The 27,443-nt window shown below is 47.9% G+C and overlaps 1 protein-coding gene across 1 annotated transcript; it reads right to left on the reverse strand.

Moving 5' to 3' along the window:
* Positions 1 to 1,917: 1,917 nt before the first annotated feature.
* On the reverse strand, positions 1,918 to 26,362 carry SACK1D (scaffolding CK1 anchoring protein D). The gene is made up of 4 exons (XM_055437334.2): positions 25,868 to 26,362; positions 11,642 to 11,809; positions 6,780 to 6,904; positions 1,918 to 3,339 (listed from the first exon to the last, which is right to left on the reverse strand). The coding sequence occupies exons 1-4, from the start codon at positions 26,342 to 26,344 to the stop codon at positions 2,358 to 2,360; spliced, it is 1,752 nt and encodes a 583-aa protein (XP_055293309.2). The 5' UTR covers positions 26,345 to 26,362; the 3' UTR covers positions 1,918 to 2,357.
* Positions 26,363 to 27,443: the final 1,081 nt, after the last annotated feature.

Here is a 27,443-nt window from a genome sequence, read left to right on the forward strand (position 1 = left end):
CACCAGGAAAGCTTTGCTTCCTGACAGTCCTGGCCATTTTCTTGGGATTCCATATACCTCTTGTTCTTCTTTCTTTTAAAAAACATTTGGCTGTGTCTGGTCTTAGTTGCAGCACACAGGACCTTTGATCTTTGTTGCAACACATGGGATCTTTAGTTCCGGCATGAAAACTCTTAGTTGTGGCATGTGGGATCTAGTTCCCTGACTAGGGATCTAACCCAGGTCCCTTGCATTGGGAGCAGAGTTGTAGCCACTGGACCACCAGGGAAGTCCCTCTTGTTCTTATTTCTAATCACTGGCATTGCTTTCAGAAAATAATGGGTTTTGCATCCTATTCCACAAAAGGGGGCTCTGAAGTTGTTAGTATGTGATGGACCACACACCTGCTCTCCTCTGAGAAAGCCACGGTGATAAAACCTCATCCCAAAGTCTCAGTAGTCCTGCAACAAAGAATTCTGTTTAAATTTATCTGATCCATTTGCCAAAGTGAACACAGATCCTTTATGAACACCTATTAACAGCTCTGTAGAACACACTGAGTTGAAATTTCAAACATACCTGCATTTGTGAATGAGCTTAAGTTTTAATGTTTTCAATTCACCATGGCATTAACTGCCATTTCTCAAGATACATCTGGGAATTCCCTGGCAGTCCAGTGGTTAGGAATGCCATGCTTTTACTGATAAGGGCATGGGTTCAATCCCTGGTCAGGGAACTAAGATTTTACAAGCTGTGCACTGTGGCCAAAAAAAAATTTTTTTTAATTAACAACAACAAAAAAAGGTACTGCCTCTAATGCCTCTCTACTCCCTGTAGAGAAATAGTCACATTACAAAACACTGAACTCAGAATCTGAAAACCTGTGTTGAAATGCTTATGTCACCAATCATGTGACTTTGAATATGCTCCTTAATCTGAGCTTCAGTTCCTTCACCTGAAAATTGGGACTAAGAGCTGTTCAACCGCTCCTCTGATGAGAGGGTCACAGATAGCACATAGGAAATTATCTAAATCTGGAAATAATTTCAAATAGCAATATGTTTATCTGAGGCTCGGGCCAGAGTTGTTTACAGACAGGAACCAGTTGTCTGGTCTGCTTCCCAGTCCAGATTATGCACTAACCCAGCAAATAACCTGGTAACCAGAGAGGAGTCCTAGTACACATGTGAAAACCCGCAGGCCTGCTCAGATTCGGGTGCATCAGCATGTGGCTTAGTGGCAGACAACACCTTCCCCTACTACAGATCTCTTTTGCTCCAATCAAATCAGGAGGAGGAAGCCATCAACTAACTCTTTCCTTTGCCCATGCACAACAGAGCCTAGACAAAAACAGGATTCCACAGGCATACCAGCGCTGACGAGCAGGGTGTAGAAACTAGTCGCATTGCCTGCCACTGGACTAGGAATCTGGGATAATTGTCACTGCCCTCTTTCGCCCCTACTGCAGGATATCCGATTGCTAAATCATTGCCAATACACCCATCTGATGAAATTAGGCCCATGAAGCCACTACAGTTAATATCAGGGTGAATCCAGGATGCACACGGAGGCCTTCTCTGGCAGAGAAGCCCAGAACTAAAGTCCTTGTCTAAACAGCTAAAGCTTTTTCTTTGAAAAAGACAAGCTAGAGCACATGAAGAGACCTGAGATTGCTGGCAAGTTTTCTCATTCAAACTGTAGAGCTAGTGACATCAATATTTATAGGAAAGGTGTGACCCTGACACTTTTTTGATATTATCTAACTTAAATATTTTCTTTTATAATTTCGGTCATCTACTCTTCCACCCAAGACTATTAAAAAAAAAAAATGCATAAATAGCTATGAGGTGCGTTTACTTAAAACACGTTCCTAAACAGAAAAGTGCCAGAGAAGAAAAAAAAAAGACACGAGCAACCACCAAACAAAATTTGTTTACATCTATTTAATGCTACACAGATATCCTCAAGAAGGGACACACCTAAGAAACAGAGTTTTGAGTTTTTTTCCTGAACAAGATTTTGGTCGTGAAAACTAGCAATTCAACCCTCTAAAACAATAGAGCACATAAATCTAAACATGCAACACATATTTTATCTCTTACCTGAATTACCTGAGAGCCCTGAAACATTCTCTTGAAGAGCGCTATCCACATTAAAATTGTGCAAAGAAACTGTACCCATAGTGTTTAAACCGTAAAACCAAGACTAGGTTTATACATGATAAAATAAAGATAAAGCTCATAAAATACTGTGCAGTTCATAGAAAACCAGAGTGAAGAAAAGGCAGTGAGGACGGGAGACATTCTGGAAAGCGGGACGCTCCAATGACATCTACTGCAAGCCTGTTTGAGGCCAGGAGCTCTGATTGCGTGGAGCCGTCACTGATAGGATGGATAAAGCGTGATTTCTCTAACCGCCAGCAAGTTAGCGGATGATCTGGCAAAACTTCCGGAATTAAAACCAAGGTAGTTTTCGGTAAGGAATGTTTTTCTTGAAAGCATGGCCAGCATGTGGTTGAGCCGGGACCTGATCCCAGCAAAGTGAAACTGTCGTTCTTTATTCAAGTTTCTGAATGAGTCTCTGAAGCACAGATCGAAGTGGGGGGTGCTCCAGTACTTGGGGTGTCCAGGCGTGGCAAAGTCAGTGGATCTGAAGGACGTCTGGGAGCCGATGGAGCTGGCCACGGAGCCTTGGGAGGACAGAGAGGAGGAGGAGGACCTCAAACTGGGGGAGCGCGACACAGACATTTTTGATACTGGTGACCCTTCCTTAGACTGGCTTCCCGGAGAGGCGAGAACACCCGCATCCACGTCAGTCTGGGTGGTGGCTGACGTGGTGGGGACCACGGTTTGGGAGCTCACCACCCTGGTGGCCACTGTGGTCTGGGTGCCGGCGCATGCCGTGGCCGCGCTGGCTTGTGTCCCCACATCACTCGTGCTCACAGCGGGCATCTCCTCTCCTGGCTCCGTCTGAGTAGTGGCATCAGTCGCCCTCCTGCCCTCCAGCCTGTCCCTGTGGCTGCTGAAGTAGTCCTCCTCGCTGATGGTGGAGGCCTTGGAGGCCCCGCACCCAGCCTCTGCCCGGCCCTCCTCGCCACCCAGCTCAGCCTTCCGGGGAGTGCTCGAGAGCCTGGCCAGCCGCAGCCGCAGCAGGTTGCCCAGCGTGAGCTCCTTGGACAGCGGTTTCTGGTCAACGAGATGGTCAAACCTGCCACTGATCCGGAAGCTGGACAGAAGCTTGGAGCTGATGGGCTTTGACTGTGCATAGAGAATTCGGAACTCCAGGTCAAAGTGTTCAACCACTTGGCCAGACAGAATCACTAAGTTGCTGCTGTTTAGTTTGCCATCCGTCCATGTAAAACTGCAGGATTAAAAACAAACAGAAGCTGATAAGGATGATTGAGCTTCATTTACTTACTGTCAACCTGATTATAAAGCCCAGACATCCTGTGACATAACAATCACAATTCAGGTGACAGCACACCTGCCATGCAGTGTGAATTCCAACTACCCTTAACACAGGGTAGAACCCAGGAATATGTTACTATTGAAGTCAAAAAGGGACTTCCCTGGCAGTCCAGCAGTTGAGACTCAACCTCCCATCGCAGGGGGCACATGTTGGATGTTTGGTCAGGGAACTGAGATCCCACGTGCTAGAGGGCTCAGCCAAAAAGATTAAAAAGTAAAAAGACCAGTATTCAACCAACAAGCTAAAACATAAAATCCTCAAAAAAAAACAAACATAAAATCCTCAGCCTCAGAGTTGCTAAAAACTAGAAAGGGCTCCTAAGATGCTGAAGGCAGTGCCCTCCTTTGAGGAGTGAGGAACGTGCCTAGCGATGTCCCGTGGGAAGCTCATGGTAGAGCCTAGACTGGGCCCCAGACCTAAAGAACCACAGGGGCAGTGCTCCTCACCACCTCCCCCACGCTGTTTCCACAGAGGGAGGCAGGCCTGTCATTCTAATGATGACACTGTTGCTCAACCCAAGTGTAGAGCTGATTAGTGGCCGCGCACCCCTGGCGATCCAGGACCCCGCCCACCCCAGCCCAGCCAGCTACCTGGAGGCACCCTCTCCAGGTACAGCAGGGCTGGGCAGGTGACCCAGGCTGGCCAGAGTATCCTACCCCTTAGATGAGGGAATCTATGCAGGGTGGGTGGTAAGCCAGTGAGAGCCAAGCAATTTTGCAAGGCCTGATACCATCAGAGAGAGAGAGGAAGTCTCTCACTTTTATAAATAGCTACTGAAGTTCACAGGAAGGGAGCCTGGACCCCTGTCTGTAGATAGAAAACCTGACTGAGAATAAAGATCCATGAGAGGACTTCCCTGGTGGTCCAGTGATTAAGAATCTGCCTGCCAATGCAGGGGACATGGGTTCAGTCCCTGGTCCAGGAAGATCCCATGTGCTATGGGGCAGGTGAATCCCTTCTCCCCATCAAGAGAAGCCACCGCAGTGAGAAGCCCACGCACTGCAATGAAGAGCTGCCCCCACTCAGCACAGTTAGGGAAAATCCATGCGTGGCATTGAAGTCCCAATGCAGCCGGAAAAAAAAAAAATCAACTAGAGAAAAGCAGAAATAGGAGACAGTGCTCTGACAAATGCATGATCCCTAGGTCAAGATGAGCTGAAAACCAACAGTACCTTTCTATACTTTCAAGTTAGGTGAGACAGTAAATTCCATTTTGCATAAAGTAGTTTGAGCCAGCTTTCTGTACCACCGAAAATCACCCCACTGAGTCAGAAAAATTTGTATCAGCAGTAGGGTGTTTACATAAGAAATCATAAAACATAGTAGCAACTCTGTCTCTTGCAACCAAGAACCCAGGTTAAAGCAAATTCACCATGTGACAACTGCCTTCAGAGCTGGAGAAGATCCTTTTGAAAGCCAGTAAGATCATGACAAGACCCTTATCCAACACCAGGATTAAAACAATGTCCTCAGCAAATGAAACATCCTATTCTCATCCTCAATGGACGCATATTTCATTTTTAGGAGGTAGTTGTAGAAGCCACTGTGTCCTTGTCTTTTGAAGTAAAATGCCAACTCAAGAGTTAATGATTGGGAAATGTGAAGATGTAGAAACAAAGAGCTGTTGGGCTGGGGAACTGGTAACAATTTAGACTATAAATCTGCCACACAGCAGAATCATGGAACTCCTAGTTCCCTGAAAAAGATAAAGGCCTGACACACATCCCAAACTGTTTCCACAGGAAGCAGAAACCCTCCATATGAAAACTGCTGACTACAAGAACATAGATCCCAGACTGGTTGAAACCAGAAGGCTGATAAAGCTTGAAACTTCCCCTTGATGCCAACCAATCCGAAAACTGTCCACAAGCTGATTACACCCTGCTCCTTGAACACAATAAAATCCCTCACCAGCCCCTCCAGGGTGGGTCACAGAATCTTGAGAGCAAGAGCCCGCTGGGGCCCTCTGCCCAGCAAAGCGATGAAAGCTACTCTTCTACTTCACCTACAGCTCTGTCTTTGTGTTTCTAGTTGGCACTGGTGAACAAAAGCCAAGTTTCAGCAACAATTTTTATATTTCAGATTCAGAATACTCAGATATCAATTGGAAAATCTGGTTAATATAGATTAATCCTACTGTGGGTAAAAATCTTAGTTTCCTCCTACTATCGCCAAACTTATAAAAGGAAGTCTTGAGGAGAAGTTCTAATTGTTCTGAGAAATAATGGTACTGTTTGAAAAGAAAGACACCAAGAGTTTCTTGATCTGCCTGCCTCCTCCCACACAAGCCTCTAAACATCCACCTTTACCCAGGGCTGACACCCAGTTATCACTCAGGGCTGCCTGCTTCTTCAAATACAGTTTTTCTTCTTTAAACTATAGAGACACACCTCAGCTCACATATACCATCAGACAGCCTAACAGAGATGGCAAAACACACCACCATCAGAGAGCCACGTCTATAAAAATGGTATATCTTAACCTCTGAAGATTATCATTTACCACTCCTTATCTGCGCCCTCCATTCAAATTCCCTGCTTTCTACCCTAAGATGCCATGCCAACAGGAGACTTCAAAGGTAGAGCCAAAAGCATGGATCTACTTTCTAGACTAAAGCACAAAATCGTAAGGCTTGAATCAAGCTGAAGGATTAAAGCAGGCAGCTTCGACTGTGCTCTCCATCCTGAGCCCAATGCCTACAATCACCCTTCATTCAAGTGGGCAGGGACAAGGTGGGTCGAAGGCCTGGAGAAACAGGATTTGAGACTGACGCAGTCACTCTTGTTGCTGCTGCTGCTGCTGTTGTTTAGTCACTTAGTTGTGTCTGACTCTTTGCGACCCCTTGGACTGTAGCCCACCAGGCTCTTCTCTCCGTGGGATTTTCCCAGGCAAGAACACTGGAGTGGAAGCCATTTCCTTCTCCACGGGACCTTCCTGACCCAGGGATGGAACCCACGTCTCCCGCACTGCAGGCAGATACTTCATGCTGAGCCACCAGGGAAGCCCCCCTATTCTAGTCACTATTAATCCCCAGTTCGTCCACTGCAAGCCTGGCTAAGCCTTGAATCAAGGACTCCCTCACTGTCAGGTCTCCAGATAAGTTTCAACCTCTGCACTTTAGGTTTGTGAACCACAAGGCAGTGGAGGGGACCGCGGCCCAACCCACTCCAAGAAGAGGCTTTGATTAACCTATTCACACCCACAGATGCACACACAGAGCTATGCTTGCCCATAAAGGCTCACATCGAGAGGGAAAAGCAGCTTTCACCTTCATAGAGCACATGTCCTCTTAAAAGTATAGATTAATAACCATGGATGGGTCAGAAACTCACCTGTAGGAGCCTGTAGCCACACGAATGCCATCAATCAGTGTGAACTTTTCATGAACCTTCCCAACAATTTTAGTTCCTGACCTGGCGTAGTAAATATTTCCTGTAATCGTCCGGACAGTCATCAGCTGTTGGTAGGGGAGTGGGAGAAAAAGAATGATCCAGTGAGCATGTGATAGAAGAAGCCTTAGTTTACGATTCTGAACAGATAAACGAACTGGCAGATGAGAGGTTACGCTGCTGGGTGACGATGCCCACAGTACAGGAGCCGGGTGAGTCTCAGGACTTAGGCAGTGCTACTTCACATAAGTTCATCTTCTTGCATGCTTTTTATGCATGCATATTTATTTTTGAGACCTTCAGTTCACGCGGACATGTGCTCTAAAAGAAGATTCACTTTTTGGAGACACTAAACAACAGAATTCAAACAATGACTTTGAAACAAAATGTGGGGGATAAGATCATCAAAGAAAATATGCTAGTAATAAATAACATTTTAACAAAGACTCAAAGAAGCTAAGCTGACAGTTCTCCTCTTGTATAATGGCACTGCTAATAAATAACAGCCCATCCACACTTATCCCCACACCATAATGGGTAAGGAGAATGGGAAGAGAGGACAAGCCTTCTCTAAATACAGGGCTCCTGAGGCAGAAACACTCTTATTATGCGGCATAATCAGCAATGTTACTTCTCCTACAAGTACGCATTTACCAAAAAGGTACTCTGGTGATGCATTGGGGCCATACACTGTATAATTATCCTTGCAGAATGACACACATAAATGTATATACAATGGTATGCAAAATACTAAGCCAATCTGCATTCTTTGGAGCAGAGCAGTAGCTCTGTATCTTTAGAAATCTTACACACTAAAAGTAAACATCTAAGATTTTTGTTTGATTCTCTCATTCACTCCACAAACAATGGAAAGCCCCTACTATGTGCCAAGTCTTGCGACAATAGATATAAGGCGTGCTCCTTACCTTCGAGGACCAGGAGACAGAAAATTAATGATTAAATTACTATAGCAAGACATAGCACCATCTAAAGAAGTGAAAACCTACATCTCCACAAAAACCTGTACACAAATATTCATATCAACTTTATTCATAATTGTAAAAAACTGGAAACTACCCTAATATCCATCAGTGAGTGAATAGTTAAACTGTGGTTTAACCATACTATATGATACTGTTCAGCAATAAAAGGAACAAACTGTTGATACACACAATTTGGACATATCTCAAGGGCATGAAAAAAGCCAATCTCAAAAGATCACAAACAAGAAGGACGGGACATATTACCTGAGGCTGATTCATGTTGATGTATGGCAGACACCAGCACAACACTCAGAAAAGGCAATGGCAAGCCACTCCAGTACTCTTGCCTAGAAAATCGCATGGACAGAGGAGCCTGGTAGGCTGCAGTCCATGGGGTCGCTACAAGTCAGACACGACTGAGCAACTTCACTTCCACTTTTCACTTTCACACATTGGAGAAGGAAATGGCAACCCACTCCAGTGTTCCTGCCTGGAGCCTGATGGGCTGCCGTCTATGGGGTCACACAGAGTCGGACACAACTGAAGTGACTTAGCAGCAGCAGCAGCACAACACTATAAAGCAATTACCCTCCAATTAAAAATAAATGTTTTGTATAAAGGTCACATACTGTGAAATTCATCTACGTAACATTCTCTAAATGACAAAATGACAGGGATGGGGGACAAATCAGTGGTTGCCAGGGATGAAAGATGCAGGGGAGGGAACCAGGGGAGCGTGAATGTGACCCCGAGGATGCAGCGCGAGGGAGAGCTCTGTCCTGACAGCGGTGGTGGCACATGTGTACACATGATAAAATGGCACAGAACAACAGACCCACGTGGTCCCCATGTCAATTTCCAGGTTCTGATGTAAGTTACATAAGGTATAACTTGGGGGAAACTAGGTGAAGGATACATGGAAACCTGTATGTACTAATACAATCTTCCTATCATTATTTCATAATGAAGACAAACTATGGCGTAACACAACATTGTTTCTGTGCTATTCTTACCAAAATGCGAATATGAATTTAACCATGAGGAAACATCAGACAAATTCCATAGAAAACTGGCTAATATTCTTCAAAAGCATCAAGACTAACACGAACAGTTCCAGATGGGAGGAAGCTAGGAGAAACGGCAACTAAATGCCGGATACGGTCCCAGATTGCATCCGAGGTAAGAAAACAGGCATTCATGGAAGCACGCAATTCATGATGTCTGTAAAATAGGTAATAGGACTATATCAAGTTTATTTCGTGATTTTGAAATTTGTTCTGAGGTTTGTCAAGATGTTAACAGAGAATCTGGGCACAGAGTATTCAGGGATGCCTTGTATTGTTTTTCTAACACCTTTGTAAATCAAATTATTTTAAAATAAAAATTAAAAAAAACCCAAAATACTAGAAACTTCCACAGAGGTGCACATGGAGCTGGCGGGGGAGGGATTCCTGGGTAATTCCTGAGCAGAGCTTCAAAGCATCTGTATATAATACAAGCAAGAAGAACATCACTGTGGGCAGACTTCAGGGTGATTTTGTGCAACCTTCCCTTTGGCATTTATCTGAATACTATATAGGCCTCTGTGATTGTATTCAAAGCACTTTTAAAAAATTGTTTATTCCTGGAGAAGGAAACGGTAACCCACTCCAGTATTCTTGCCTGGAGAATCCCATGGACGGAGAAGCCTGGTAGGCTACAGTCCACAGGGTCGCAAAGAGTCGGACACGACTGAGCGACGGAACGGAACGGATGGACAATAGAGAATGAAAATAGGAAAGTGCATATATATTTTAATTGTTCTATTTATTGAATTTTTAATATTCTCTATTCTTTTTATATAACCCAGAAGAGTCTAATGTTTTAAATTTCTCTTAAAAAATAAAAACCCAGTTAAATTGTCTTTTTCGTATTAATCAAAAAAAAAAAATTGTTTATTTATGGCTGTGCTGGGTCTTTGATATTGTGAGGCTTTCTCTGGTTGCAGTGAGTGGGGGTTACTCTTTACTTGCAGCGCGTGGGTTTCTCATTGCGGTGGCTTCTCGTTGCAGAGCGTGGGCTTGAGTCAGACTCAGTAGTTATGGTACACGGCCTTAGCTGCCCCAAGGCATGTGGAATTCCCAGACCAGGGAGCAAACCCATGTCCCCTGCGTTGGCAGGCAGATTCTTAACCACTGGACTACCAGGGAAGCCCAAAGCACTTTTTATTTATTTTTTATTTTTAAAAACTTTTTATTTTATACTGGGGTATAGCTACTTTACAATCAAAGCCCTCTTGAGTGCCTGCACACTAAGGTGTGACCAGGTTCCTGCAGACCAGGCAGAAGAAGTCACCCCCAAGAGGTGAGGGGCAAACTCACCAGCACAGGCTGGCACTGGTGAGTGAAGGCACCAGGGGAAGGTGGTGCTTCCCGAGGAATAAGTTAGGACATGTCCAAAGGGACAGGCCTCCTTATGACCCTTCCTAGAGGATGCAGAGCCCCTCAAAGGCAGCAACCAATAGCAGGCAACTGAGTTGGCAAATACACCTAGAATTTTTGACGAGTGGATGAATCAGAGCCAATCACTCAATCAAAGTCATGGCCAGGCTATTCTGTGATCTTCCTGCTGCTCACACACAGTCTCAATTACAGCATGAGCACTTTGAAATTAAACATCGACACCTTCAATTTCTTCGCCGGGCTCAATGGCAGACTGAGCGTCTGGTTAGATGACGATGCGCTTTCTAGGCCTGACTTGCATTTCCCTTAGGTTCACCTGACGCGTTTTTAAACTGACTGTCGAACACAAGTTAGTGAAGTCATATAACCTTACACTTAAATACTTGGCTCAAATTCTTTCATGCTCAGGACAAAGGATATAAAAAGTCTACTTTCAAAATAACAAGAAATAAGAGGCAGCATGTGACAGGGATTAAGAACACTGGGGCTGAGACTTCCCTGGTGGTCCAGTGGTTAGAAATCTGCCTGCCAATCCAGGGGACACAGGTTCGATCCTTGGTCCAAGAAGATCCCACATGCTGCAGGCAGCTAAGCCTGCATGACACAACGACTGAGCCTGTGCAGTTGAAACTAGAGAAAGCCCACACGCAACAGCAAGGACCCACTGCTGTCAAAAAAAAAACAACACGGCTGGAGGCAAGCAGAGATGGAGAAACTCCACCCCACTGTTTTTTAGCTGTAGACCCTGAGCTGTTGGTGTCACCACTTCCCAATCTGAAAATAGGTATAGCAGCACTCACCTGATGGGGCGGCTGTGAGAAGTGAGTGGCATAACACTGTCAACAGCCTAGAACAGCACCAAAGACAGAGCAGAACTCCGTAAACGGTGATCATCACTATTAAAATTGGAGCCTACCAGTGCTGCGGTCAAAAGCAGCAGCTTCTCCTTCCCGTTAAGAGAAATGCTATTTACTGTGATGGACAGAACGGCACTTTGTGTGAAAGAAACCAGTCTAGTTCTTTCCAGGATTTCCATCTCATTTTACATTTCTGGGAACCTCCTTATTCTGGGGTTTTCCTTTGAAAATACTAGCCATTTTTCTTTATAGATTAAAAAACATCCTCTCTGATCATCGTATAATACATTTTTACACTTAAAAAAAGAGGGGAGCAGCTTCCAAGGCAGCCTCTTGCCAGGAGAGGCCAAGGTCTGAACCTGACTCTGTCCATTCTTTCCAGCGAGACTTCAGGCAGAAGACTTTGCTCACGGCCTCCAGCCCCTCCCTGCTTCCAATGGGGAGACCACCACCAACTACCCTGTAGCTCACTGACAGTCATTACTTGCTGATTGTGGTGAACCTAGAAAAATTGTAACACAAACCTTTTCTTCTTCCGGATGAACTTTCAGATCCATGCACATATCCAAAAACTGAGAGAGCAGAGCCTGGTCCAGTAGGATGTAGACCGCAACTCCCTGTTTCCGAGAGATTTCCTGCAGGTCTCGGAAGATGTCGATGTCCGTGAAAACATCCATCACCACTGCAATCACCTAGGGTGTGGGGCAGGGAGAAGAGTCAGTGGCCAACCCACAAGACCACCACCTTACAGCTGGCTGTTCAGGACTCTGAACCCCATCTCAGAGCTGTCAAAGGATCCCACCCTACCCTATCCCTCCTTCCTCCTCCTTCTGCAGTATCGGCTTTCCCCTTTCCATGAACTCTTGTCCATTTCCAAAGACGCTCAGGCCACTGTATCCTACAAATCTGAACCTGATCCAGCTAACCCTCCCAACTGCCTTCCAGCCCCTCTCCTCTACACACAAATTTCTCAAAACTATAAATTTAACCACCACCTTGACATCCTATGAACCTGTTCCATTCAATTATCTTCCTTTACTAAAACCCTTGTCTTACAGCTCAAACCGGCAAGTTATCCAGGTTCTGCACCTAACACACTGTTATCTTAGACATGTGGCTTTTTGGCTATGTCTATAATACATGGATGTAAAACCTTAAGTCTCTTGGAGGCCCAGGAGTACATCTTGAAGAACACTGGGCTGGAAGAAGCACAAGCTGGAATCAAGATTGCCGGGAGAAATATCAATAATCTCAGATATGCAGATGACACCACCCTTATGGCAGAAAGTGAAGAGGAACTAAAAAGCCTCTTGAGGAAAGTGAAAGAGGAGAGTGAGAAAGTTGGCTTAAAGCTCAACATTCAGAAAACAAAGATCATGGCATCTGGTCCCATCACTTCATGGGAAATAGATGGGGAAACAATGGAAACAGTGTCAGACATTATTTTTTTGGTCTCCAAAATCACTGCGGATGCTGATTGCAGCCAGGAAATTAAAAGACGCTTACTTCTTGGGAGGAAAGTTATGACCAACCTAGACAGCATATTAAAAAGCAGAGACATTACTTTGCCAACAAAGGTCCGTCTAGTCAAGGCTATGGTTTTTCCAGTGGTCACATATGGATGTGAGAGTTGGACTGTGAAGAAAGCTAAGCACTAAAGAATTGATGCTTTTGAACTGTGGTGTTGGAGAAGACTCTTGCGAGTCCCTTGGACTGCAAGGAGATCCAACCAGTCCATTCTAAAGGAGATCAATCCTGGGTGTTCATTGGAAGGACTGATGCTAAAGCTGAAACTCCAATACTTTGGCCACCTCATGCAAAGGGTTGACTCATTGGAAAAGACTCTGATGCTGGGAGGGATTGGGGGCGGGAGGAGAAGGGGATGACAGAGAATGAGATGGCTGGATGGCATCACCGACTCAATGGACATGAGTTTGAGTGAACTCTGGGGAGTTGGTGATGGACAGGGAGGTCTGGCGCGCTGTAATTCATGGGGTCGCAAAGAGTCCGACACGACTGAGCGACTGAACTGAACTGAACTGATAATACATGGATGTAAAACCTTAAGTCTCTTGGAGGCCCCCTTCTGGGTGTACCTGTCTCCAAGCCTGACTTTATTGTCTGATTTTGGATCGTAATATGATTTTCTATTATAATCTAGAAAGGACCACCCCATCTACCACTCACTCAAGGCTTGAAACTGATCAAACCGGGCAGGCTGATCTTCCCACTTTCTGCCTCGGCACATCACATGTTCTTTATGTCTACTCCCTCCACCAGTCAGGATCTAACCAAATGGCTTCCAGAGTGCCAGCCTCTCCTTTGTAAAAGGTGGTCTCTGCAATTCTCTTATATCTGTCCACAGCACAAGCCCACAAGAACACGGAAATATGTCCTAAAGATGCTGCCCTGGAGCTTGGACCAGTCCTTTCCCTCTTTCCAAGCACTGGGCTCCATTTCGCCTCCTAATCAATTTCCCTTTGTGCTGATCAATGTCACTCAGCACAGACTAGTTAGGCACTGCCACGTGGCCTCAGGCAGATTATAGCTGCTTCGAAAAATCTTATTTCTTAGCTGCAAAATCGGTTCCTAGTGAGCATTAAATGACTAGGTTACATAGAGTGCTCTGTAAAAGAGATCCCTCTGGTATCTGCTCGCTGATTTACATGACCAGTCCTGAGTCTGAGCCATCCAAATAGTTCAGGGCAGAGAATTACCTACCAGCTCCCAGATTTCCTGCTCAAGAGAGGCCACTCCAGTGGCAAAGCCTCTCATCCCATCCTCTGCAGGTTCAAAGCGTGGTTGTCAGCTAACTGCTGGCAGGGCCATGGAGGCATCAAAACATTCAGGTCTCGTACAAGCCCCTGCTTCGGGTCAGAGCCAGGGTTGGGGGCCAGGGTGGGGAGGGGCCGTCAGCCTAAGAAACCACTCCCAAAGCCCAAGGTTTGGAGCTCTTTTGCGGGCTGGAAAACCTCACCAGTAAAAACTCAAGACTCTTCCCATCACGTTAACTCCAGATTTACTTACAGGTCTCACCTCTTCTGTGGGGACAGAGACCCTTGACTAGGACTGATTCATCCCTCTGGTCCCAGAGAGCTCAGGACAATACTTAAGGGTCCAATGACACCTTACAGGAAGCTCGAACGAACTTTTTGGCCAACTCAGTATCTGCATGTCAAAGAAATACAGAGACAAAGGGACGATTTCGCTGTCCTTCTCTAACATCGCACAGTCTTGTTTACCAGGAGGAGGGACCTTGAAACACCAGCTCCCGGGAAGTCACTGCTGTGAGGGAATTTGGGAAGGAGTATTTCTCCCTCTGGCTCCCTTTCTCCAATGTTGCCAAAATCCCAGGTGTGAGCTATTTTTGGCAAAGGGTAAGGCTAAAACCCACTGGAGACAGTGACTTAGAAAACAAGCATTCTTTCTAAATTGGTGGCATCTCCAGAAATTTATATTCTCGAATGTGTTTTTATACATCCTATTTGGAGATGTATCTATCCCATGTAATTCAGCAGTTGAAAGGCTGAAAGGCAGAAAGGCCTAGGAGCAGACCCCAGCTCTGTGATTTACCAGCTGTGTGACCCAGGGCAAACTGCTTAATCTCGCTGGGCCTCAGTCAGTCTCCTCCAGCAGACGGGGATAACAGCATCTGGCACCTACGTCAGAGGGCTGTCGCGAGGATCAAAGGAGACAAAGCCTGCAAAGGGCTTAGCTCAAGCGTGAAATCAGTGCTCGAGTATTCTGCCAGCACTTCTTTCATAGTCTACTGTGAGCCGAAGCCTGTGCCAGGTAGGAGAATGGTTATAAAGAATTCGACACACACCTGACTTACCCACAAAGCGAGGACCAGGGATGCAGACAAGGAAAGTGGTACACACACGGTAAGAGGCAATGAAATCAGGGGAACACTTCGCGGAGAGTGAGACAGTAAAGCATCTCCCTTGCAGGAGCAGACCCAACAACAGGCCCCCAGAGGAGAGCCGAGGAGGATTCCTGGAGGAGACGGCATTGGAGCCGAACCACAAGTAAGGACAATTTAGTCAGGGGAGAAGTGAAGGGGTGGGGAGGCACCCAGCAGGAAGCCACTTTATGACAGAGGAAAAGGCAGGAAATGACGGGGTATTGTCCCAGTCCGGCTGGAATGCAGAGTATGCAGGAGAGGGAGCGACAGCACGTGACTGAGAGACAGGAGAGCGTGCAGGAGCATGCAAGGTCTTGGACGCCAAGCACGGCATCAGGGTCACTCAGGTCACGGAGAGGAGGAGGTTTAAAAAGAGTGACGAGGGCAGTGATGGAGCCAACAGGACAGAAGATGCTGATGGCGGTGTAGGCTGAAGATGTGGCCCCCTCCTCCAACCCAACACGTACCTAAGTGCCTACTGTATTGCTTTTTAGGTTCAACAAATGTTTAAGAGGACTAAAGACCAAAATGGGCTTCCCAGGTGGTTCAGTAGTAAAGAATCCACCCCTTGCAGGAGACATGGGTTCAACCCCTGGGTCAGGAAGATCCCCTGGAGAATGAAATGGCAACTCACTCCAGTATTCCTGCCTGGGAAATCCCAGGGACAGAGGAGTCTGGCAGGCTACAGTCCATGCAGTCACAAAGAGTCGGACATGACTGAGCGACTGAGCGCACAGCACCCAAAGACTGGAAGAGGGACTTCCCTGGCCGTCCAGTGGTTAAGACTGCATGCTCCACGAAGTTCGAGCCCTGGCTGGGGAACTAAGATCCTGCATGCTGCATGTGAAAGTCACTCAGTCGTATCCAACTCTTTGCAACCCCGTGGACTATGCAGACCATGGAATTCTCCAGGTCAGAATACTGGAGTGGGTAGCATAGCACAGCCAAAAAAAAGACTAAATGAACAAAAATCAGCAACAGAGTTTTCGATGGGGGGCCAGGTGGGAAACCATGAGGGTCACAGAGGAGTCAGATGTGAACTCAGGTCCACACAGCAGGAAACAGAAGAAGAAACCAACCCGAGAGGGAGGTTTCAAAACTGATCACGAGGTAGCATAAAATCTCAGAAGGGCGTTCTGAATGCACACGTGTGAGAAGAGAGTCGAGCTCATAAAAAGTGAGAGAAAAACAAACCCGGGGTCAGTGCCCGTCCTCAAGAGAGACCGGAGGTGAGCTGGCACCAGCACAGAGCCAAGGAGGCCAGCCCAGCCGACCAGGCTGCAGGGGGCTGGGGGCTGCTGGGCAGGGCCCCAGAAGTGGCCCGCAGTATACTAGGCACCTGCCAAACTGAATTTTCATTCATCACGCTAACAAAACAACTGCACAAACACCACCATTGTTACATGGTGAGTAAGTATCTAATTTGCTATTTGTTTCATTGTTTGGTTTTGAGGCCTCAACCTTTCCTGTGTGTTGAAAATAATTGGATTTGAACTGGCCTCTCACACCCATGGAGTAGTTAGAGGGCGGATGAAAGTGTTTCTCCTTTTGATTCCCCCATTAGCCAACATCCCCTCCTCTTTCTAGAGCAGGGCCCTTAAAAGACTTCTGGAAGCAGTCACAGTAAGGCCTGCCTCCTTCAAGACAGACCCCCACCCTACCCCCACCAATCTCTGCCCTTAGCCCCACGCCACCCCCATGCAACCAAGCCCTGCGTAGTTGAACTAGACCTGGGGCTTCTCAAGTCTAAAAGGACAGCCTCTTCACTGAACTGAGCTATGACCTGGGCTCATTCACTAGCCAGCTGAGTACCTGTTCTCCAGGGCTGGCCACATCTCAGAGGTGCTGATGTTCATGCCCTAGAAGATACACTTGGACTTGAAAGTGGTCATCACTCCCACTTCCTGAGTCATACCACAGGATGGACAAGGAGAGACCCCATGGGCAGGTGGGCATGGCCCTGTAACAGCTCATGCTGCAAAGAGTCTGTCTGTTCTCTAAGGGCTGGAAATCTCTGCAAGCAGTGGTTCGTGAATGTCTTTCAGGCTCAAAGCCCATCTGTGCCTGTCGGTCCTAACATGATCCCTCAAGAGGAAACACCCAGCAGTCGGAGCCTGGATGGCTGGTCTGCTGCCTGGTCCTCATGATGTTCCTGCTTTTCTGCAGCCACAGCTAGAGCAGCCACTCCTGCATCAAGTCCCATGTCATCATCACAGATGACACAACCTCAAGTTACCTCCTTCAGTCACTCCAGCTATCCCCCAATGATTTATACCATGGGACCTGGTGATCCACATGGTTACAGGTAGCAGTCCCTGGAATATCCTGCACAGACCCCCTCATTTATATTACTTTCCACGTACAACTGGAATCTTTTCCGTTTGCCAAAAGCTCTAAAGAAGCATCTTGAGATCTGAAAACCCCATTAATTGTTATCTCCAATTTACTGAAAAGAAAAGTAAAGTACACAGAGGTTCTGTGACTTGTTCAAGGTGATACACTTAGTCAAACGCAGGAGAAGGAATTTCAGCCCCATCTGGGTGCCCCCAGAGCTACCTGTTAAAAAGTGTTAAACATTATCCCAAACAAATGTAATTTCAATCTTCAGATGACTGAGAGCTTGGAATAGATCCTGAAAGGATCAAGTAGAGTATTCCAGAAAGTATATAAGATTGAGTCCACCAGGGAGGATGATCACCAAGGACACAAGACTTGGAATGCCTGACTTCCCTGGTGGCTCAGACGGTAAAGCGTCTGCCTACAATGCGGGAGACCTGGGTTTGATCCCTGGGTCAGGAAGATCTCCTGGAGAAGGAAATGGCAACCCACTCCAGTACTCTTGCCTGGAAAATTCCATGGATGTAGGAGCCTGGTAGGCTACAGTCCATGGGGTCGCAAGGAGTCGGACACGACTGAGTGACTTCAATGTCAATCTCAGGACAGCAGCAGGCACTTCTTTCTGCGGGCGGGTTTGCTAACTCTGAGTGAACTAAATCAGGAAACCTTGGGAGGCACATCTGATGAGGCTGCAGGGTTAGACCTGGACACAGATGCAGGCTCCTCCACTTCCAAGCATCATGTACCCTCTGGCAAGTTAACTTCCGCTGTGTTGGCTTCTACTACATGCAAATAACGCTACCCACCTGTAGTGTTTGCAGTGGGTTTGGTCAAGAGAGAACACCCGACAGTTTCTGGTACGCAGAAAGCCTTCACATGGCAGCTGGTACAGTCTTAGTTCTAATTTTGCCACCATTCCTGGGTAAGTCATTCTACTTAAGCTCAGCATCCTCAAACACAGCCCCTCTGAGCTCTGCTGTCTGATTCATGCACCGACCATGGGCGGGGTGGGGCTCTGAGAGCTTCATGGGGCCACACAGGGTGGGTCATTCCTGTTCTCATTCCAGTTCTTCCTCTGCCTGGAGCAAGAGGTCCATGTCACTCACCGCTTCTCACTGCATCTCAGTTTCTTTCCCTTCCCACCCACAATCATAAAGCAAAGACACGTGTTGGAGATGTTTGGAATTCTATCAGAGGTCTGCACATGTGCAAAGAAGCATCAGCCTGTCTGGTGGTCAACAAGAGCCTGTCTGCTGAATTCCTCACGCTGAGCACACGACACCCAAGTCAACTTCCTTCAAGGTCTCAAGGCTCCTGTCTCTTCTGGAGAACTTGCTAAAATTAAAAAAAAAAAAGTAAAAGACCTGTATTTTCTCCCCAAAAATTACAGATTTTAATAGAACAGAAATGACCTCCTGGAGACTTCTTTTAAAACCTTTAAATAACAATCTTGATACCAGCTTCAGAGTTTGAAGACCAAAAACAACGTCAGTGTCCAGAGCAAAACCTTAATTTGTTTGTGCCTGTTGCTTTCTCTAAGTTTCATGCGCTGCTTCATAAAATTAGCAGTTTAAGTACCAGATTTAAGTACTAGTGGAGCCTCTGTCTGCAGAGAGTGGCCTGGCGCCTCTCTGGGAAGGCTGGGGTGAGAAAACCAGTTTTTCACTGGCCCCATGAGTGAGGGGCCAGGCACATACTTTGGCATTTCCTCTGCACTGTTCCAGCATAAAGTACACAGGTGGACTGGGCTTTTTCTTTTTTCTCTTTAAATTTACTATTATTTTAAATTTTTTGGCCATGCTGTGCAACATGTGGGATCTTAGTTCCCCAATCAGGGATGGAACACATGCTCCCTGCATTGGAAGCATAGAGTCTTAACCACTAGACCACTAGGGAAGTCCCTGGGCTTTTTTAAAGGGAGGGAAAGGCATCAAGAGGTGTTTTGTGGGAGAAGGGTCTTATCATTGTGAGTTAGTTTTATTTTTTAATTATGCAGAACATCTGCCTGGCTCCCAAGTCCAACTGACAAAACACGCTACATCCAGAGACATCTGGCTTCCATTCTTGTCCCTTCCTTTCTGCCCTCCCCACTAACATAATAACTTCAACTAGTTTTTTTTGTATTCTCCCATTTAAAAAAATATAAATAAGCATATATGTGTACACATCCTCACTTATGTTACTAAAGAAGTATGCATGTGTGTATGTGTATACATATATATGTTCTAATCCCCCTGTAGATAAAAGGCAGCATATGATACGCACTGCTCTAGGCCAGTGCATACAACAGAACCTTATGAGATGACACAGACGTTCTGTATCTGCTCGGTCCAACATGGGAGCCACTGGCCACCAGCGGCAATTAAACACTTGAAATATGATTAATAGAGGAACTGAGTTTTCTTTATTGTATTTCCTTTTAAGTCACATAAATGTAAATAGCCACAGGTGGCCAAAGGCTGCTGCATTGGTCAGGTTGGTTCTAGCCACTTCATCACAGGAAATAGCTAGTCCCCATCCCTTTTCAGTTGCCAGGCACTCCACTGTGCAGAAGGGTTCGTTCGCTCACCAATCCACCACTGAAGGATGTTTGAGACCTTCCAGCCTTTTGCTGTTACACTCGGTGCTGGAACAAACAGCTAACTGCACAGGCCTATTCATATTTTTCACCAGTGTATCTTTAAATAACAATCTTGATATCAACTTGAAAGACAAAAAAGATTGTTGTGTCCACAGGGAAACCTGAATTTATGCCTATTGTTTTCTCTAAGTTTCTTGGGCTGTTTATTATTACAAAATTACCTATTTAAGTATCAGATCTGTCTTTGGGACAGATATACAGACATGGAATAGCTAGGTCCATAGGTCAATACAACTGAAATGTTGCTGAATATTGCCAAATTCCCCTCCAGAGGTTCTATCATTTGCATTAGGACTTATAAAAAGCCAATATACCTACTACTTCTCTTCCTGAGAGAACTTATTTTTTATGCATAAAGGAACCAGAGAATAATTCTGCAGCTTCTCTCAACTGCCTGACAGATGCCAGGTAAAAGGAACCAAGAAATGAAATGGCAGACAGAAAATAGCATGGTGGTGGCCAGGGGCTGGGAGGCGGAGGGAACAGGGAGTCACTGTTCAATGGGAGCAGAGGTTCCAGTTGCGGAGATGAAGAAGTTCTGAACCTGGATGGTAGTGATGGCTACAGTGGTGATGGAGAATGTCTGTAATGCCACTGATCAGTACACTTTAAAAAAGTGATTAAGTTTCATTACATGTATTTTACCACAAATGAAAAAGAAGAAAGATGAAATGGTGAAAGAGTTCTGAAATCCTTAGGCTAAAGCATAAAATTAAAAGGAAGGAATAAAATGCAGTCACACTTAAGTCTGGTGGGTTAGGTCTTAAAATGACACATGAGTGAGACTTCCCAGGCCAGTGGTTCTCAACCGGGGACAACTTTGCCCCCCAGAAGACATCTGGCAATGTCTGGAGATTTTTTTAACTGTAGGAAAATAAATAACATACAGATTTGCCATCTTAATAATTTCTAAGTGCATAATTCAGGGGCCTTAATTACATTCACAATATTGTCAACCATCACCACTGTCTGTTTACAAAAATTTTTATCACCTCCTACATAAACTAACCATCAAAGCAGCAACTTGTTCTTCCCCTGACCCCCTCCCTGGGGAAACATTTCTGAATGTAAGGACTGTTTTTCGGTGGGGGCCAGTGCTTCTGGCATCCACTGGGTAGAGGCCAGGGATGCTACTCAGCACCCTATAATGCACAGGACAATCCTTCGGGACAAAGAGCTATCCTGTCCAAAATGTCAATAGTGGCGAGGTTGAGAAAGCCTGCCCTGGTTGAGACAGGCATCGGCACAGGAACTGATTACACTGCACAGGTTCTACTGCAACTCTGGGGAGGGTTGCCTAAGATCAGGAGGGCCTTAATTTAGATACAGCCACGTGCACATGGGGGGCCTCCGACAGATTCCTCAGCTGCTACTCCTCCTAGGAGGCGGGACTCTGTCAACACAATGACAGCTTCTTCTAATGCTCAGGTTATCAAAAGGATGCCCAAGGGTGAGGTCATAGCAGAAATCTCCCTCTGGAACAAAAGCACATAGGAAATGGGTGGCTGGTAAGAACGATGACTCTGGGGAATGCAGGACCACCTAGAAGGGTGAGCTTTGCCTGGGAGCTCCCATCCGAACACTTGGAATATTCCAAGAGCCACAGCAACAGCACATCGCCATGTAAGGGCACACAGCACCTCCAGGCAATGTCTCCACTCCCACCCGATCCATGGGGCCCAGAGCCCAGGCCAGCATTGATTCACATGGTAACAGAGACAAAGAAATGAATGACTCATCAACAAATAGAGCAGTACAGGGGTAAATTCTAGAGTATGTATTTCAGGGGAAATTCTGTGCAGAATTCTTTTAAAAGCAAACATCAGGTCTCAAACAGTTCAAAGCAAAAGAAAAAAAGTACAAAACAGTACTTCCTACAACTGAGCCCTAGGTCAGCTGTACTCAGATGCCACGCTGTACATAAATCGCTGTGTTTTTAAGATGCTGGACCTCACTCAACACAACAGACAAACACTTTGAAAGGTGCACAGAAACTTTTCCCAAGAGCGGGACTGGCAGGTTCACAGCCTCGGACCCAGCTACCCTGGGACAAGTCCGTGCTGAGTGGAAAGTCAGTCAGACTCAATGATCAAGGCTGCAGGTGAGCAGTCTCCACAATATGTGGTGTGCACTATCCGGTGCCAGACATCCTGCAAGCCTAAACAGCTCAAATTGCAGCTTGAGTCCTGGGTGAGGATGAAACCCATTCCAGAACTATCCGGTAAGGCCGCAAAGCCAGGATCAGACACCGCCATTCACCATCTGAGCCTGGCTTCTCCTGCTGGAACCCTGACCGCTCTAGTCTCCCTCCTGCTAAGGGCAGATCTGGAACTGCTGTCGTCATTTTCCTGTTTCTTTGATATGCAATGTGGAAATTAAAAGTCCACATCTTGAGAAACCCTTAAAAATTAGCCCAGACTATTGAAAGCTACCAAAGAACCAACACTCCCTCACGGCAGGGGGGCCCTGTGCGGCGGTGAGTGGTCGAGAGCCCGGGCTTGGGGGCCAGGCTGACTTGGGCTCACGCCCAGCTCTGTCACACATGAGCTTAGAGGGCAAGCCACGCCACCTCTCTGTGCCTGGCCTCGTCTTAGTTGTGGTCTCCTCCTGCAGCTGGGAGGAGGGTTAAATGAGAAAATCCAGAGGAAGGGCTTAGCATAGACACTGACCCACTCAAAGCACTCAGTCACACTGTCAAGTGCTCTCACTGTCTGAACACAGACGCGGAACGGCCTCTCATCTTATCCTGAAACAGCTTGAGACCTGCATCGTCACAGTCCTCGCCAGCACAGATCCTGAACTTCAAAGAATGTGGTCGGAGTGACCCGGCCACTCCTGCGAACACAACACACACTTCTACCCGGAGCAGCACAATGGACCAGCCACCGGATTAGCTCTCTAACTCTTGTTCCCTCCATAAATGGCTCTCCACCTGGGGACAGTGACAGTATCTCTACATGGCACAAGGCAGAGCATGGTGGCTGACGGTGCTTAAGAGATGCTACGCCTTGGTTTGAGTCCTGGCTCTGTCATTCCCTGGCTACATGTCCTCAGGGCAAGGGAACTTCTCTATGCCTCAGTTTCATCACCTGCAAAATGCAGATCATAATCACACCTACCTTGGAGTTACTTGAACAGTGCCTGGCGGAGAAAGCAATGCTTCTCTGTTTTGTTTTGAAGAAAAGAGATGGTCTCTGAGACCTCAAGTTTAGGGTGTCTCTGATCCAACTCATTTCCCCATCCCTACCCTCAGCCTCATTCTCCATATTCTAATTTGGTAGCATCACTGCCCCAAGCTAAAAAAATCTCAACTCTTCCCATACCTTCTCCTTGCCTTTGCCTCCTCTCCTGCCCGCCTCCCTCACCACTCTTCTGGTCCATCAAATGACCAAGTCCTGTCAGTTCTACCCAAAACTCCTCCCCTGCCCAACCCCCAGCAGTACCTTAGCACAGACCCTCTTCTCACATACAGATCCCTACAACCCCTCCTTACAACCAGCTGACACCAGTCTCAGCCCTCTCTAACCCATCCTCCTGCAGGCTCCCACCAGAATCTCAAAGACACCAATCTGATCACGCCCCTCTCCTCCCTTTAAACCTTCCATGGCTCCCCACTGGTCCTTCCAGTAGTGTGCAAAGCCCTCAACATTCTGGTCCCAGTCTCCCCATTTAGCCTTCTCTGCTACCATTAACCTACACATATTCTGTGCTCCAGCTGTGAGGAATGTGGCGGCCTCAAAAAAAATGCCAGGCGTTTTTCACCATTCTGGGCCGGTCCCTATGCTCTGTTCTGACAAGCCCCACTCCTCCACTTGGACCCAGCTCCAAGGTCACCATCCCTCTTAAAGCTTTCTTTCTTCAGCCTGTAGCAACCTCCTCACTGCTTCCTACCAGCTGACTATCAACTCTCAAGTGCAGGCAAGGGTCATGTCCTTCACCTGTGGCCCCAGCCCCTGGGGCACAGTGTCTGATATACACTGAATAAGCAAGCAATCTGGCATATGGAAAAAACATTGAAAACACTTATCAGATTAAAAGATACCGTACCACCTTTCTCAGTTAAACCTGTCCAGGTTCCAAATACAGAATCTTGAAGATACAGGGCAGAGAACAAGGCAGGAGGTTCTACCCAGGAAGGCATTACAGAACGCCTACAAGACAAAGGAGTCTGAGCATCAGGCCTGAGCCCCTTCTAAGGCCAGCACTGAGTTGATGGACTGGTCTTAGCTCTAGTGCCCCTTCAGTACTACTGAAAACGGGATGTAAGCAAGTGAAAAAAGTGAAAGTGAAGCCGCTCGGTCGTGTCCAACTCTTTGCGACCCCACAGACCGTAGCCTACGAGGCTCTTCCGTCCATGGGATTTTCCAGGCAAGAGTACTGGAGTGGGTTGCCATTTCCTTCTCCAGGAGGTCTTCCCAACCCAAGGACTGAACCCAGGTCTCCAACATTGCAGGCGGACGCCTCACCGTCTGAGCTACCAAGGAAGCCCAAATGTAAGCAAGAGGCTAGGGCATATTCCTCTCTCTCATGGAGAACCATTCAGTACTTTTCCCAGTTCCAAGTGCCCAAGTTCTCCCCCTAGAGGTGATCATTGAGAATGCAACCTATTCTAAAAAGGTGCGTTTTTCCATCTTTCCAGTCTTCCCACTGAACTCACAAGTGTCTGTAGCATCAAAACGACCCTCAGCATACTCAATGCACCGCCAGGGCTGATAACAGCCTAGGTGGCGCCCATACATCCTCCCACAATGGCAAGGCACTAGCCTACTGGATCCTCTACCCACTGCATCCCCACCAACAGGGAAAGGGCACTGGGCATCAGGAACACTAGTAAGTCAGGACTTGTCCCCAGACTGTCTACTTCAACCAGTTGGATGTACAGATACCATAATCACAGTCAGACACACTCAGCTATAAGCCCTACCAAGTCTTACCACGACCTGGAGCTTTACCTGCATTTTCTCTGGCACAGGCAAACAGCCAGGAAGCTGGGCACTGCCAGTCAGCAAGCAAGTTGGTAGTTGATCATGGCTCTGGAGGAAGGTGTCTGCTACACCCTACCAGCCCCTGCCACCTCGGGTGCCGCATGCTTTCTCCCTGATCCCTCTGTACCCAGGACCCTGGGTGCAGTCCCATCCAGGCTGGCAGGGAGACAAAATCTGCCCCCGCACCCCAATACCTTATCACACTTAAAAGCCAGACAACGGCACCAAAATCCACCATGGAGAGATGACTTAATGCATGGCTTTCTGCATTTTTTTTTTTCCAGCCAGTGGAAATGCAAACTCCCTGCCCCACCCATTCACTGAAGGTGCAACTTCCCCTCCAGGCTGGCAGGAGGGAAAAGGTCAGGGCTCTTGGCCCCTCTGGTTTGTATCTGCTTTCTACAACAATACACGTGGGGGTGACTAGCAATGACAGACTCGAAACGCCCCGCAGCTGTCTCTGGGGACAATCTTTCAGGAATTCCCCCCTAGGTTATGCGTTTCTTAGGTCGTGCATCTCTTAAGGAACTCCTGAAAGTGGGATCTTGAGTCGGCTGACAGCCAAGCTGACAACCGGTTAACTGAAAGCTGGAACGTACAGGATTTCCGGTCACCCTCCCAGGGAATGTAAATGTTAAGAGTTGGAACTTGAGCACAATTCGCTTTCTTGGGGATGGAGACTCCTCCCACTCTCCCTGGCCACGAGGAGCGGACGGGAAGGGGACAGGGGATCCGAGGGGATACACACAGAGTGGGGAGAGTTGGGGACCCCCCGACCAACTGGCCCGAGCTCCTAGCAGACCTCAGTTTCCCATTTTTTGAAGACGGTGTCCCGTGCGACCGGGAACCAAGGAGACCCGAGGGGCCGGGCCGGGCCGCTCACCTCTCGCGCCGAGCGGAGCTGCTGGCGCAGCGCGTCCTTGCAGCCATAGGGGCCGCCGGCGCCCGCGCCGCGGGGCTGGAAGTGCGCCTCGACGCGCGTGGCCCCGCGGTAGGCGCCCTGATAGAAGGCGGGCCAGCCGAGCTCCAGCAGCGGCGGCTCCAGGTCCGACTGCTCGGGGAAGTAGGTGCCGGACGAGCAGTCGTGCGACGAGCCGAAGGAGTCCTCGGCCCCCGCCGCCGCGCCCCCCTCGCCGGGCCGCTCGGCCGCGCGCAGAATGGCGCGCACCTCGTCTGGGTTCAAGAAGCGGCCGAGGCGCTCGCGTCGCAGGAACGCCGAGAAGGCGTCTGGGCCGCCCGCCAGCAGCTCCTCGAGCGCCAAGCGCCGCTCCTCGCTGTACAGTTCGGCCGGGTTGGGCGGACCACACGGCGACAAGCAGGCGGCGGGCAGTTCGTCCAGGCCATCGTATCTCAGGGCCATGGCGGCGCTCGGACGCTACCCGGCTCGGGCCAGTACCGGCGTGCAGGACGCTTTATAGGCACCTTTGAATCTAACCAGCCCGCGCCATTGGCCGCCCCGCCCCGACCGGGCTCTCCCATTGGCTGCCTTCTTCTAACGGCCCCGTCCGGACGCAGTGCTTGGCTCTATGGCTCCGCCCCCTAACTTGCTATTGGTGCATTGGTGCCCCGCGGCCCGGCCTCTCCCCGAAGCCCCGCCCCTCCTAGGCCATCGTTAGGCTCCAGTGTTGCTTTGTGGAATTTAAATCTTGGCTACTACGTGCCTGCTCCGAGGTGGCGTTCCGGCTCTGGCCCTGCGGGGAGCTGAGTTCATCAAGATAGCCGGTGCCCGGCCTAAGTGACCGTGGTACCCGGGGCGGTGGAACAGGCAGAGTCTGGATTGAAACCCGAGAGCCCGGCCCCCGCGCCAGCCTCGCGCGCCCTCTGCCGCCCCGCCCCACAGCGCGGCCCTTGCAAGGCCCAAGGAAGTCAGGAATGTGCACGCAGAGGAGAGGCTGGAGCCTGCTGGGGCACGCTGACCCACTGACTGAGCCTCCCCAGGGCTCCCAGAGTTTGGGTGAGGCTCAGCCATGTTGCCTTTGTCCCCAGTACTTAAATCATTCATTCGTTCGTTCAAAAATACTGGTCCATCATAATAGCTACTCGTCTGATTGCCCTTCAAGGTAGCTAGCTTTCTCTTCTCTCACCTCACCGTTTTTTGCCTGGCGAACCCCTAACCCTGGCTAAACCCCGCTCTCCACCTACTTTCCACCTGCACCCAGGCAGACATACAATTCTGGAGAAAAGAAAACACAACGATGTCTACCAATTGTGCCTGAAATTCATGGTCTCAAGTGGGTCCTTAAGGTTGCCTGCTAGCCTACGATTCCCTACTTCTACCTCTTTCTCTTTCTTACTCTGAAGAGTTTGCCTCCCCTTTCACTGAGGAAAATAGTAGCAGTCAGAGAATACAGTTCCATATGCTCCCGCCACATCTTCCTTCCTGTCTGCATCTCTGCCCACATACTGGGCCTTGTGTCCAGTTCAGTTGCTCAGCCGAGTCCAATTCTTTGCGACCCCAT

The sequence above is a fragment of the Moschus berezovskii genome, chromosome 15 (assembly GCF_049115385.1).
Source record: "Moschus berezovskii isolate FMDL1 chromosome 15, NW_MosBer_1.0, whole genome shotgun sequence".
NCBI classification, from domain to species: Eukaryota; Metazoa; Chordata; class Mammalia; order Artiodactyla; family Moschidae; genus Moschus; species Moschus berezovskii.

What these genes read in the sequence shown, in the direction of transcription:
- SACK1D (XM_055437334.2), bottom strand. Translation starts at nt 26,344, where the DNA reads ATGGCCCTGAGATACGATGGCCTGGACGAACTGCCCGCCGCCTGCTTG. An exon ending in AGCTCCGCTCGGCGCGAGAG is followed by an intron (nt 11,810 to 25,867) that starts GTGAGCGGCCCG and finishes CCCACACCCTAG; the next exon opens with GTGATTGCAGTGGTGATGGA. An exon ending in TTCATCCGGAAGAAGAAAAG is followed by an intron (nt 6,905 to 11,641) that starts GTTTGTGTTACA and finishes CCCTACCAACAG; the next exon opens with CTGATGACTGTCCGGACGAT.